The following is a 13,280-nucleotide window of genomic DNA, read 5'->3' as shown; positions in this document are numbered from 1 at the left end:
CCCACGGCGCCCCTGATCGAGGAATTACAATATTACATCCCACGTCTTGGGGACGCGCGTGGCACGTGGCGAAGCAACACCCAAGCATACCACGTTGCCTCTACGCGCGTCGCTCAGATGGCACATCGATTCGCGACGCTGGATGGCCTGGATGACTTGGCGCCGGATCGAGCACGCTGTGTACTGACGCACGCCAGCAAAGATCTTATAGATCATGGCTTGCTAGACGCGGCGCAATGGTGTTTGGAACTGCTAACGTGCGTGCCAGACTCTCATGTACATCCGACCAGCACGCCGCGTCTAGGTGCAGGGGACGACTCGCACAGATTTCCTGTGCACTCTACGCCTGCTCTCAATCTGGAGTCACCTTCATGGAATGCTCACAAGATGCCGGAAGAAGGTGCGCCATCATGGACGAGTTGGGAGCACGCGTCGCCGTCAGGTCCAAGCAGCCGTATCATACCCTCACCAGCGCGCTCGATGGATCCGCCGACGTCACCAGAAGCTTCTTTGCATGTGAAAATCAATGAGCCTATACCAACTTCTTTTGAAGAACACTTTGACGCGACATACATGCTGGCCAAAACGTTTTTTGATCGCGATAATTACCACGCATGTGTGTCGTTGCTGGAGTCGCAGCCACATTTGACGGACAAGGCACGCTTTTTGATGCTGTATGCGAGATTGCTTATTTTTGACACGCATCCCAGCCATCCTAACGCGCTACTCCCCCCTCTGGCGTACGCGGACAAGCACGATAGGGAAGGTGCCCATCCCACGCTCGTGTCCCTGTTACAAGAGCTCGTATCGCCGACCGACCCCTTTCTTCTTTTTTTAAAAGGGGTGATCTTTCGCATGCTGCACAAGCGTATTGATGCGATGGACTGCCTCATTTCGAGCGTGCGCGCGTTCCCTTACAACTGGAGCGCATGGAAAGAACTCAGTCGCACTCTCAACTTGAAGAACGCCGAGCGAGAGCAGATTCTCGACCTTTTGCCTGCGTCGTTTATGAGTGTTTTCTTTCTGGAGTACACGCAGAGGCAGTCGACTCAGATTGATGACGGACACTTTGAGCGCATTGATGCGCTTCTCTCGCATTTTCCAGGATCGGCGTACCTATTGACGTGCCGAGCCCAATCGCTGTATTTGCATCAAGATCTGGAGGAGGCAGCCGATACATTTCAGCACGCCCTGGAACTGCAGCCGTACCGCCTCGACGGCATTAGTGAGTACTCGAACACACTCTATGTGCTCGACCGCGAAGATACACTCGCGCAGCTGGTGCAGCAGTTTGCCCATGTATCCAATAGTGCTGAGGTGTGGTGCATGCGGGGCAACTTTTATAACCAGCGCAGTGAGCACTTTCGTGCGGTCGAGTCGTTCAAGCAGGCGCTGCGCATGGACAGGGGATGTGTCGCGGCTTGGATCCTATTGGGCCACGAATATCTGGAAGTCAAGAACAGTCATGCCGCTGCTGAGATGTACCGCCGTGCGATTGAAATGAATCCACACGATTACCGGCCATGGCACGGCCTGGGGCATGTATATGAGCTGAATGAGGCATGGTCTGCGGCCATTGATTATTACCAGCAGTGTGCGATGATCCGGCCGTATGATGCGCGCATGTGGGCATCCCTGGGCGTATGCTACGACCGGCTAGGCCAGCGTGCGCAGGCCATTGAGTGCTTCAAACGGCACTTGGCCTGCCCACTCACGCATCTGGAATCGATCGAGGCCATCGCCCGGATCATTGAGCTGTATGAGCAGGACGGTGACTCGGTGCATGCCACCATGTACCACTGCCTGCTGGTGCAGGTGGTCGACCGCAACATGGCCCAGATGGACCCGGCCCTGCTCGCGCGCTTTGTGTTTAGCTACATTATTGCGGCTCGCTGGGAGATGGGCGAGCTCCACGGCCGCCTATACTACTCCAGGCAAGACAAGCAGCGCGGCCGCGTGGCCGACACAGCTGCCCCTGCGGGCGACTTGCAGCGGGCGCACGACTACTTGCAAAAGGTGCTGCTAGCCGGTACGGACATGACGCCCGTGGCTGAAGAGCTGCTGGCGAGATTGCAGAAACAGATCTAATAGGTACATATGACTACATGACAGGCCGCACCAGCACCTTGCGCTCCTCAGCCACGAGCACCTGGCCAGGTGGCACGGCCTCTTCCACAAACGGAATCGAGTTGATGATGCCAGCACGCGCACGGACTGTGGAGCTCGACGGAGCAGCCAGAAGCGACTGGATCAGTGCTGGCTCGGTCTCTGGCAGGCCCGTCTCGTCTCGCGCGCGCTGTTCGGCGGTGCGTGCCACATTAAGCGTCGGGAGCGAGACGGTGCCCGCCAGATGGTACTTGCCCGGCTGCGTCGGCTCGAAGCCCGGCCGCTTGATGCGGCGGCCGTACTTGTGCGTCTGCGTGGTCGATGTCGACGTGCGTGGCGAAGCGCCACCCGGTGCTGAGCCGCGTTCCGAGGCGGGTCCGGCGGCGGCGGCCGGTGGCGACGACGAGGCCGCTCGTTCCGGCGGTGACTCTTTGCCCTGAGCATGCACCATGCGCTTCAACCACGCCGAGAACTTCTTGTCCGCATCCTTGGCTGGGGCCTTTTTCTCCTCACTCTCGCGTGCCGCAAGGGACGGTGAGGGTGGCAAGGGCGCAGATGGCGGCGGGGCCGGTGGGGGGGCGTCACGGGCCGTCCTGACGGTGGCCGAGCCCAGGCTAGAGGTGGGCGGCGGTGACATGGAACGAGGGGGCGGCATGGTGCGGGGCGGCGCCTGGCGGGGCGCCTCCTTGGGTCGTGCAGCTGGCTTGGGTCTGGGAGCCGCATAGTCACCCAGCAGCGTGGCTTTCGGAGCAGCGGGAGGCGATGTTGCTTTGGATGGGATGGCTGGCTTGGCGGGTGTATGCGGAGCCATCATAGACTGCGAGAATGGATCGTCGTCTACATCCTCTTCGTCCTGTGCAGGCTCGTCATCCTGAAGCACCGATGCGGGCCCCGTTTCTGCCACACGGTATCGGTGCCGCCGCGACTGCGGCAGGCTGGCATAAAACATACTGGGATGCGTCTTTTTCACAGGACGTCCACGCGAAAGCACCGAGTTGGGTTTCGTGATGAAGTCCAGCGGCAACTTTGCATCAGTGGGCATTGGCTCCGAGCGCTCGCCGATCAAAGGACTTTCCATGTACGGAAACGTCCATCGCTGGTCGTACGACGACCGCGGAGCATCGCCCATGACTTCATGCTCTTCAGGCAGGTACATATCCACCGGCGGCAGCTCTGGCACCTGCTTCGACACATCTGACGGCGGCCGTGTCGATGTACGAAGCAGTGCCGCCCCGTCGTTGTCGACAACATAGGAGAACTCATCGAGTGCCATGACAGGCGAGCCTAGCGACCGGACATTGATGGGCGGCGCATTGTGAAAAAAGTCGTTCTCGGTTGTGCGCTGCAGAGGGACGGCCCCGGCCAGCGGAGCCGTCGCCGTCCGACCCATCTCTTCCCGGATACGCTGCAGCGAAGCCTCAAAGTACGTCTCGAAATGGAAGTCCTGGCTCTGATCAGCCACGGCGCCCAGCATCGAGAGATGCGATGTATGTCCAACGTCGTCCTCTACACGACGGCCCTCGATACTGTGCACAGGCCCACAAAGTTCGGGAGCCAGAGCCGGCTGTACGACGCCATAGCCTGTCGTGGAGGGGGGCGCAAGTGGTATAGATGGCGCGGATGGGCGCGCAGTGCCAACATCCACAACGTCCTCGTCTCGCTCGTCCGATACGGTGGGCCGCGGTACACGAGCAGCCCCAGGTGGCGATGTCGGCGGGCGTGATGGCCAGGTGTTCCGAGGCTGGTAACGTCGCCGGCTACTGAGCTTGAACGGCAGCGTGTACTGCAGTGCCGGCATAAGAGGCGGTGCATCGACCTCGGAAGGTGGCGCTTCTACCGAGCCCGTGTGTGGCGCACGTAGCGCATCAGCCTCAGAGTCGTGGGATGGGACGTAGGGCGGTGCGTCGTCGGGACTCGCGTTCGAGTCGTCCCCCACGCCTGAGCTATCAAACTCGTGCTGTCGAGAGGCTGCGTCTGACACATCGGCGGTGCGTACCTTTGGTGGTAGCGGGAGAGACAAAGGCGGCGCTTTACGACTCGAGCGGCGACGCACAGGCTGTGGTGGTGTGTTGCGTGGCTCGTTCGATGCGTGCTCACCGAGATCCAGGGGCGCGGTCCACGACGTGGTATGTGTGTCAGAGACGGGCAGTTGCGACCAAGACTGTTTGAGCAACAGCTGGTCGACACTCGATATTTTTTGCTGGTCCGACCAGTCAATCAAGGTCGTGTCATGGCCCCCATCCGACGGGCTACTCACATCCCCCGGCCACTCAGAGCGGGGCGCCGCACTCATATAAACAGGACGCTCTTCATTGCTGTACGGGACTGGCCCATCCGTCGTAGGCACATGCGGCTCAACGCGCCGCCCGGGTGTGGTCGTCGGCAGGTCGGGCGACTGAAGGGTAGAGGACGTCGTCGTGTGCGGCGACGTACTCGCCCACGTCGGAGGCGAACCACGCACGATATGAATGGGCTGAAGCGGCGGCGAGAACGTATAGGTGTCCGGCAGGCGAGCCCACAGCGCGGCTGCATGTGGAAACTTGGATGGGTCTGCGCTATCCATATTTGCCGAGGCCCATGACTCGGGCGGCGAGAAGTCTGCCTCCGTCGAGAGGGGCGACGTAACGGTGCGTGGCCGATCCACGGTCCATGTATGCGTCTCGTACACAATGGGGCCCTGGGCAGAGGGGAAACGTGGACGCATGATGGGCGGCGGCGGCGTGGCCGTGTCAAAGTGCTTGGCCGTGTCGGGTGACATGACGAACGAGGCACCACTGACGAAGCGCGCATCATGAGATGGCGCAGCTGCCTTGTTGATGCGCAGCTCGTGGATACTCGGCACGCGGAACGACGTCTCGGGCGCATTCAGAGCCGCGCCCAGCATGCTCATGTCTTGCGACATGCGCATGGGCGGCGATGCTGTCGGCCGGTCGGCTGTCGTGCGCGCGCGCCGCAGTCCACTGTGGCCAGACGATGCCGGGTGCAAAAGGACATCCGCCGTGCTCGAGGTGGTAGGCCGTCCGAGTCCCAGCGGCATGGCCATCGACAGCGGCGGCAATGGCCTCGCCGCTGCCTCGTCCAGCGACTTACTTCCCGCGTCCGTGCCGGCGAATGCATGAGATGCATGCAGCCATGGCAACAGCGCCTCTGAATACATGTCGCGAGGCTGCGAGTCGCGGGTCGTATCGGCAGGGCCGGTCATCGACGCACAGGACCACGCGCCCATAATCGGCTTCGCAGGTTTGTCCCGCGACGTATCTTTGCGCACGCTCGACTCAGAAAGCGGCGGCCGCGCTGCTGACGACGTCTCATCCGTCGCCTGGTCCGCGGCGGACATGAGTCTCGTGACGGAAAACAACTGAGCGAGGCGCCGCGCGTCCCTCGTTCGTGCCCCTGCTGTTGTGGATCACGTGATGCGAGCCCTGACCGACGCGTCGCATCCCAGGTGTCGAAGTCCCCTAGGATGGCCAGTGTAGCGCGGCGGGTGCACCAGGTGTTTGGGGCCGACACGGATGTAGGCAAGACGATTTTTTCCACGGCGCTGCTCCTCGCGAGTGCAGCGCGAGGAAGCAAGGTGGCATACGTCAAGCCAGTGAGCACAGGCGCGCAGCAGGACATGGATGCGCGGCATGTACGGACCTTTGCGCCACAAGTGCCAACGCGTACGCTTGTGCAGTTTTCGGAGCCTGTGTCACCGCACATGGCCGCTGCAATGCAGGCATCGCCTGATGAGCATGTCAGGGATGCACAGATCGTGGAGCGTCTGCGTACGTGGCTGCACGAATGCGGGATGGAGGCAGCGATTGTCGAGACGGCCGGCGGCGTTCACTCGCCATCGCCGAGCGGGTCTTCTCAGGCAGATCTGCTGCGTCCGCTGCGTCTTCCGACGATCTTGGTCGGATCGAGCGTCCTGGGTGGGATCAGCTCAACGCGCGCCTCGTTCGAGAGCCTGCGGATGCGTGGCTACGATATCGATGTCGTTTTGATGTTCACTTCGCCGTACTATGGCAACGATACGTACCTAGCACAGTACTTTGTGGAGCATGGGATTCCTCTCTTCACAATCGAAAAGCCGCCGGCGCGAGTGGCTGACACGCCCACGGACGTGGCTCGCATGCAGACCTACTACCAGCACACACTGACGACCATGGCAGAGGTGGTGCAATACCTCGCAGATCAGCACGCTCGCCGATATGCATCCCTCGATACTCTGGGTATGCGTGCACACCAGCACATGTGGTGGCCCTTTACGCAGCATACGCGCGTGGCGCCCCAGGACGTGACGATCGTCGACAGTGCGCACTCTGACTTTTTTGAGGCGCACGCGCCAGGACAAGGCACGTCGCCCATGATGGATGGATCAGCATCGTGGTGGACGCAGGCCGTGGGGCACGGCCATCCGCGCCTCGCACTAGCTGCCGCGTACGCCGCGGGTCGGTACGGTCATGTGTTGTCGCCCAGCGTAGCACATGAGCCAGCCGTCAGACTGGCAGAGCGATTGCTTGGCCACGACTCGTCAGCGACGCTCGCACCTGGACGCGGATGGGCCAGCCGTGCGTTTTTCACAGACGATGGAAGCACGGGCATGGAAGTCGCGCTCAAGATGGCCATGCAAGCATCGGTGCGACGGTACACGCCCACGGTCATGTCCTCAGCAACACTCGCACGCACAGCGCCTGGCCGCCGTGCCGGCTCGCTCGGTGGACGCCAGCAGCGCGAATGGCACGTGTTGGGTTTGCAAGGCAGTTATCACGGCGACACGATCGGGGCGATGGATGCGTGTGAGCCAAGTGTGTTCAGTGAGCACGTGGCGTGGTACCGCGGCCGTGGCTACTGGCTGGCTCCGCCGGCGCTGCGAATGAAGGAGGGCAAGGTCCGAATCGAGGTCCCGGCCTCTGACGAATGGGGCGAGTCGCAGTGCCTCGGCATACTGCCCTCGATCGAGGCGGCGTACCGTATGCCAGCGCGACTACAGAGTGAATTGGCGCAGCGGTATGTGCGCATGTTGAACAAGCGCCTCGAGGAGCTTGTTCTTGTCGAGGGACACCGCTTCGGAGCCCTTGTCCTGGAGCCACTCGTGATGGGGGCGGGGGGCATGATCTTTGTCGATCCGCTATTTCAACGGTGCCTCGTTGACGTGGTCCGCTCGCGCGAGGACCTCTTTTCGCTATCAGATCCGCCATTGCGCGATGCCTGCGTGAATCGCGATGCAGACGGGTGGCGCGGCTTACCGGTCGTGTACGACGAGGTGTTTACGGGTCTACACCGCCTGGGCTTTGCCATGGGGGCCGATGTGCTGGGTACACCGCCCGACATAAACTGCCTCGCCAAGATCCTGACCGGCGGTGTCGTGCCCATGTCCGTGACCCTCGCGTCCGACAGCATTTTCCGCGCGTTTGCGATGAGCGATCAAAAGACACATGCGCTCCTCCATGGTCACAGCTACACCGCCCATCCTGTGGGCTGCCAGGTGACTCTCGAGACACTTGATATGCTCGACGAGATGCCCACGAAGGCGTCATGGGATCCAGCCTGGCTAGAGCGCATGTCTCATGCCAAGCGTTTGCGCGGTATCATGTCCCTGGGCACGGTCCTCAAGCTAGAGCTGGAGAGCAGCACCGGTGGTTATGCATCGGATGCCGCCGACGACCTGCTCCGAACGCTGCGTGCTGGGTCCTTCCCGATACATTTGCGCTCGCTGGGCCAGGTTGTGTACATCATGACAAGTTTGACGACGCCAGCCGACACATTGGCTCGCATCCAGACACTACTCGAGCACGAATTCCTATAACTACAGTTTCCACGAGGCAGGCGCCTTTTTCTTCTCACGCTTTTCTTTGCCGACGACCGTGACGCCCTTGTGGCCGACCAGGCTCTTGAGCGCCTTGTCCTTGTCTGCCTTGGTCTCGCTCTTGCTACGCGGACCATCGCCACGCTGGCGCTGAATGGCTTCTTCCGTGCGCTTGATGCGGTCATTCCGTCGGCGCTTTTCATGGCGCAGTTTGTTGTGCAGACGTTGCTTCTCGGCATGCGACATTTCGCTCTTGTCGCCCTCGAGCGCCGCGCTGTGTATGGGTCGCTCATATACTTCCTCCGGTGCCAGCATCGAGCCGGCCGACATGGTCGTAGGCAGCGCTGACTCGATCGCCATAGACGGTGTATTGGACACAGTCTGGATCGCCGCCTTGGGCGCCTTGGGCGTGTAATGCGCATTGCTCAATGCATCGAGCTTGCTAAAGAGGGTATCCATATCCGCCGCCAACGCCGCATGATCGTTGTCGAGCTTGACATCCGCCTCTGAGCGCGGCGCACCGTCACCGGCCTCCTCACCACGAGCTGCTTGGTACTCTTCTTCATACAACTCCGCCAGGCTCTTGGCACTCTTGGTATCAGACAGCTCCAGCATGCTGGACGCAGCAAATGGCAGCGCCTCCAGCTCACGCTGGCGCACCACGTCGTCGTAGTGCCGATCGAGGATGCGCCGCTTGATCATGGCCTCGATACCCTCGCCATGTTCGTGCGTTTGTACCGGCGCCGCCTTGGCTGTGCGCTCAAACTCAAGGTCCTCTTCCAGTAGACTGTTGACAGGTCGCTGCCGCGTACTTGCTTCACCCATCAGTACCCAGTCTTTCTCCCGCACGTTTTCGTCCTCGTATCGCGCAATTTCTTCCGCCAACTCGGCCTGGTGCTGCTCGTATCTCGACATGGACGACGGCGCCTCTTGCTCTTCCTCAGCAAACAAGTCTTGCGCAACACGACCAGCAGTCGCCTCTGCAGCATCGCCGTCCATGCCCTCATCGGCCTCTTCTTCCTCGTCCTCTTCTCCTTCATCCTCTTCCTCCTCGTCGTCGTCGTCGTCGTCTTCTTCCCCTTCCTCGTCTTCTTCGTCGTCGTCCTCTTCTTCCCCTTCCTCGTCTTCATCGTCGTCGTCCTCTTCTTCCTCTTCTTCGTCGTTGTCGTCCTCTCCTTCCTCTTCTCCGTCTTCGTCCTCTTCATCGTCTCCATCCGTCAAAAGGCCGGCCAACGACTGCGATTTGGCCTTCTTGATAGGCCGCACGCGGACCTGATCGTGGAAGCGCACTTGCGGCGTACGAGGAGGAGAGGCATCCACAGACTTGGCGGGACGCGTTTTCTTGATGGGATCAAAAAAGTCAGCATAGCGGATCTCTGACACATCCATCTCATCTTCGCCTTCGTCTTCGTCCACAGGTGCAAATAGATCAATGCCGTCCATGTCCTCTTCCTCTTCTTCGCCAGATAAGTGAGCCCGAGAGGAATGTTCCTGGCGCTCTTGCGCCTCTGTCAAACGATTAAATTCATCAATAGAAAAAAAGTCATCATCCAACGTAGGGTGCCGAGGCTTTTCTTTGTCCTCCTCTTCTTCCTCGTCGTCGTCAGAAGACGCGGAAGTGAGTGCATCGTAGAGCGCTGGATCAGATACGCCGTACATCTGCATCATCTCTTGTCTCTCCTTTTCTTCCTTTCGCATGTGCTGCATTTCCTCTGTGTGCAAAGGTTCGTAGTACACTTCGTTGGGATCGACATCACTAAGGTCAGAGGCACCGGCAAAACCTTCATCAGACTCCTCTTCTTCGTCGTCTTCTTCGTCCCATGCCTCGTCATCGTCCGGGAGATCGTCAGCATCCTTTTCATTCTCTTCTTCACTTTCCTCCTCGTCCGCATCTTCGGGTCCACTGGAAATGACATGGTCGAGGACCCGAGCGAGCTTAGCACTTCGTAGCTCCAGCTGATGCCAAATTTGGTCGTTGCCCATGCCCTCGAGCACAAGCTCATTCAGCTCCGTCGGCGGAAAAAGAGGATGCTGCGAGATGATCCCGTCATTGGCACGCTTGCGTTTACCAGACTGTTGTCCGCGAGGCACGCATGCATCAAGCAAAGCTGAAATATAGGGCAGAGACGCCTTTTCCTCCTGGACACCCTTGTCATACAGCGACTTGGTGGTATCCCGGGCAAGCTGGTTCAAGAGCGAGTCTCCTTTGGCCAGCAAATGAGGCTCAGTGCTCAGCCGTTGAGACAGCGTCTCCTCGATCGCCGGCATGGTACCACGAGCGAAGGAAGAGCCGCGGTCACAAAAAATTGAGGTGGCTGTGGTCATGTGACTCGTCCGCCATCGACGCGTACGGCGTCATGGCCCGGGCGGTACGCCACTCTAGGTAGTACTATACAAGGTCACTTTCAGCACGACTCCCATGGCTTTTTGGGACACTCCATCTTGGACTCACTTGGCGGCGCTGGGTTGATTTTGAGGGGGATATCGCGAATGCCTGGGATCTGGGATTCCTGCCCCGTCGCAATGAGCTCCACAATCGCATGGAAGGACGGAGGGTATTGCTCGCTCTCCGATGTCTGCTTCATTTCCGATGCCCTCGCATCCCTGCTGTGAGTAGAAATAGCGTACTTTTGCTGAAGATAAAATTGTTTCGCTTGCTCCATGGTGCGCTCTATTTCTTCATCAGAGGCTCCTTGTGCTCGAAGTTGTTCGAGGATCACCTGGATACCGGACTTGATGTAAGCAAATCGTACATACCTGAAATTCAGGGTCATGATCGATGGCATGCGCGGACGCGCCCGGTGCCGAGGCCATGAGATGGAGAGGCCAAGAGCGCGACTCCAGTGGAGTCGATCCGCACGTGATGAGGACCCAAGTCGCTGTGAGCACGTCTAGCGCTTCTCGTGGGCGGCTGCCATGGACGAAAGCACAAAGCCGGAACACGACGCACACACAGAAAGGCACGATGATGAGCAAGCACGCAAACGGCCACGTTACGCTGCTCCCTTTGTGCCAACCAATGCCCAGCTGCGAGAGAGAACGACGATCCTTCTGCCTGGCATGAATGTGTACCTGCGTCTGCCCTCGGGTATGATGAAGCTCGTCACCTTGGAGAAGGGAAGTACTATATCTATTGGAAAGTTCGGATCATTTGAAGCGGACCACATTATAGGAAAGCCGTTTGGGCCCACGTATGAAATCAAACCTGATGGGTCCCTCGACATTATGCATCAAGCCGTGGCGGAGGCGTTGGTCGAGAGCGAGGCTACGAACGAGAATATCTTTGATGACGGCGAATCACAGTCTTTGACGTACGAAGATATCAAGGCGCTGAAAGAGGCAGGTGCCACAGGCCGGGAAATTATTCAAAAGCAGCTCGAAGGAAACAAAAGCTACGAGATGCGGACCGTGTACAGCCAAACGAAAATCATGAAACGCAAAGAGTCCAAGCATCTCAAGTACTTTACGCCATTGACGCCCGATATGTTTCATGTGGCTCTCTACAACTTTGATCGCAATCCTGACAAAATACGCAATATGCGCGCCGATTCACTGGCCCAATGTTTGTCGTTCTCGCATGTGCAGCCAGGCGGAAAGTACCTGGTCATCGATGGGATTGGCGGTCTACTTGTCGGAGCTGTTCTCGAAAGACTTGGTGGATTCGGTTCTGTGCATCTCATTCACGACTCGGACTCACCGCCTGCCCTCGAGCTCATGCCGCAATACAACTTAATGCCGTTCCAGACGCACAATGTGCTCAAGACGCTGCATTGGGCGGCTACCGAGAAACGATGGACACTACCTTCACATATGTCAGAAGAACTTTCCCGTGTATATACCTCGGACCGTGAGCGGAATCGTGCGCGCAAAAAGCGTGCGAATATTGAAGATTTTATCGCCACGCGCCAGCAATTTTTCGAAGGCGAATTTGATGCGTAAGTATAAACAAACTGACTTCGCAGCGTTATCATTGCATGTCCCTACGAACCCTACTCGATCATACACCGCCTGACACCATATTTGGCTGGTTCTGCGAATGTGGTCGTACACAGTCCGCACCTTCAAGTACGTTGTGCCACACTCAATCTAACATACGCAGCCGCTTGTGGAAGCTCAAGCACGCTTGCGTGCCTCCCATTCTTTCATTAATGTGTCCGTGACAGAACCTTGGCTGCGTCGGTACCAGGTTCTGCCGGCTCGAACGCACCCTGACATGAGCACGTCTGCTAGCGGTGGTTACATTTTGCACGCGATTCGCATCCTTGATGATGTGGAGTCCGACTCCACAAGCGCGAATGGGCCCATTTTATAGAGCTGGCTAGAATTTACACTCTCTTAGATTGGCCTCTACGCCTGAGCGACTTGAGCTCAGCCCACCAACTTTGTCCCTCGTCCTCGCTAGCCCTCCCCCACCTGATCCCCCTTTCCCCTCGCAACACTGGCTGTTGCTTCCCTGCCCTGCCCTGTTTCCCCGTCATGATGGACTCCCTAGCTCCCCCTGCCCACCCCTTGCGTCTGTATCCACCTGACATGGTCCTTGGTCGTATCTTTGCCCCCAGTCCCATACTAGGCGAACATGGTGCCCAATTCGCTCCTCTAGATCATGGCATGTCGAGTCAGGGTGCTACTATGCATATGGAGCCATCTGTCCTACAGGAGAAGCTCCACAGCGACTTGTCGCCCGTTGAGCAGATGTCTTCAGGGCACAATGCCAAGTCTTCCCTGATGAATGGCAGATGGAGCAAATCATTGCTCCGTGTAACGCGCCTTGGTGAGATCAAGATGTCGACAGTCAAGCCTATACACCCGATAGGACGAAAGCACGGATCTATACGAGTCAAGACGCAATCTGTGCAAGCGCCGGGCGAGGCAGCAGTATCAAATGAAGACTTTTCGGTCATGCCAGGTGGCATACCACTCCGTGCAGAGACGCCCCTATGTACCAGGATCGCTCGTTCTGCCTCTCGAAAGAGTCAGCGTCCGCGTCGAAAACCGGCGCCACAAGTAGATGAGTTCGCCTGCACGCCCTTGCCTGCTGAACCTTTACAGACCAAGACTTTTGATCCATCTACCGTGCCGCCGCCTCGGCCGCCCAAGCATCCCTTGCGTCACCTGCACCTTGCCACCGTGGAGCCTGGACCCTCTCTTCCGAACCAGCTGGCTGGTCTCAAACCTCTTCGCCATCCCTCACCTACCATCTACGAAGCTATGCACGCCTCTGATAACGATATGCCTGCGCTCATGTCGGATGGCGACACCGATTCGCTCAGTAGCCTAGATGCTCCATAGCTCGAACGTCGCTGGTACCCCAGTTGGCCCCTGCGGGCGTTTCGGCCGATGTCACAGGCCCACCCCAGAAACGTGGAGCCACGGCCACCAGGGC

At 58.8% G+C, this 13,280-nt stretch overlaps 7 protein-coding genes across 7 annotated transcripts; 4 read left to right on the top strand and 3 right to left on the bottom strand.

Moving 5' to 3' along the window:
• Window positions 1-117: 117 nt before the first annotated feature.
• On the top strand, window positions 118-2,088 carry MRET_0546 (anaphase-promoting complex subunit 8; the record flags this gene model as incomplete). The annotated part of the gene is made up of 1 exon (XM_027627173.1): window positions 118-2,088. One exon carries the CDS (start codon window positions 118-120, stop codon window positions 2,086-2,088), a length of 1,971 nt encoding a protein of 656 aa, XP_027482943.1.
• A 13-nt stretch (window positions 2,089-2,101) lies between these two features.
• On the bottom strand, window positions 2,102-5,443 carry MRET_0545 (AHNAK nucleoprotein; the record flags this gene model as incomplete). The annotated part of the gene is made up of 1 exon (XM_027627172.1): window positions 2,102-5,443. One exon carries the CDS (start codon window positions 5,441-5,443, stop codon window positions 2,102-2,104), a length of 3,342 nt encoding a protein of 1,113 aa, XP_027482942.1.
• Window positions 5,444-5,569: 126 nt separating this feature from the next.
• On the top strand, window positions 5,570-7,897 carry MRET_0544 (bifunctional dethiobiotin synthetase/adenosylmethionine---8-amino-7-oxononanoate aminotransferase; the record flags this gene model as incomplete). The annotated part of the gene is made up of 1 exon (XM_027627171.1): window positions 5,570-7,897. One exon carries the CDS (start codon window positions 5,570-5,572, stop codon window positions 7,895-7,897), a length of 2,328 nt encoding a protein of 775 aa, XP_027482941.1.
• On the bottom strand, window positions 7,898-10,165 carry MRET_0543 (U3 small nucleolar RNA-associated protein MPP10; the record flags this gene model as incomplete). The annotated part of the gene is made up of 1 exon (XM_027627170.1): window positions 7,898-10,165. The coding sequence occupies one exon, from the start codon at window positions 10,163-10,165 to the stop codon at window positions 7,898-7,900; it is 2,268 nt and encodes a 755-aa protein (XP_027482940.1).
• Window positions 10,166-10,302: 137 nt separating this feature from the next.
• MRET_0542 (uncharacterized protein) lies at window positions 10,303-10,711 on the bottom strand (the record flags this gene model as incomplete). Its single annotated transcript, XM_027627169.1, has 3 exons — window positions 10,303-10,501; window positions 10,526-10,629; window positions 10,655-10,711. The coding sequence occupies 3 exons, from the start codon at window positions 10,709-10,711 to the stop codon at window positions 10,303-10,305; spliced, it is 360 nt and encodes a 119-aa protein (XP_027482939.1).
• Window positions 10,712-10,813: 102 nt separating this feature from the next.
• MRET_0541 (tRNA (adenine-N(1)-)-methyltransferase non-catalytic subunit) lies at window positions 10,814-12,209 on the top strand (the record flags this gene model as incomplete). Its single annotated transcript, XM_027627168.1, has 3 exons — window positions 10,814-11,832; window positions 11,860-11,962; window positions 11,997-12,209. The coding sequence occupies 3 exons, from the start codon at window positions 10,814-10,816 to the stop codon at window positions 12,207-12,209; spliced, it is 1,335 nt and encodes a 444-aa protein (XP_027482938.1).
• Window positions 12,210-12,373: 164 nt separating this feature from the next.
• On the top strand, window positions 12,374-13,186 carry MRET_0540 (uncharacterized protein; the record flags this gene model as incomplete). Its single annotated transcript, XM_027627167.1, has 1 exon — window positions 12,374-13,186. The coding sequence occupies one exon, from the start codon at window positions 12,374-12,376 to the stop codon at window positions 13,184-13,186; it is 813 nt and encodes a 270-aa protein (XP_027483260.1).
• Between the last annotated feature and the right edge of the window lie 94 nt (window positions 13,187-13,280).

Source organism: Malassezia restricta, chromosome I, assembly GCF_003290485.1.
Source record: "Malassezia restricta chromosome I, complete sequence".
Taxonomy (NCBI): domain Eukaryota; kingdom Fungi; phylum Basidiomycota; class Malasseziomycetes; order Malasseziales; family Malasseziaceae; genus Malassezia; species Malassezia restricta.
Note: the sequence above shows the minus strand (reverse complement) of the source record. Positions and strands in the feature narration are given on the sequence as shown.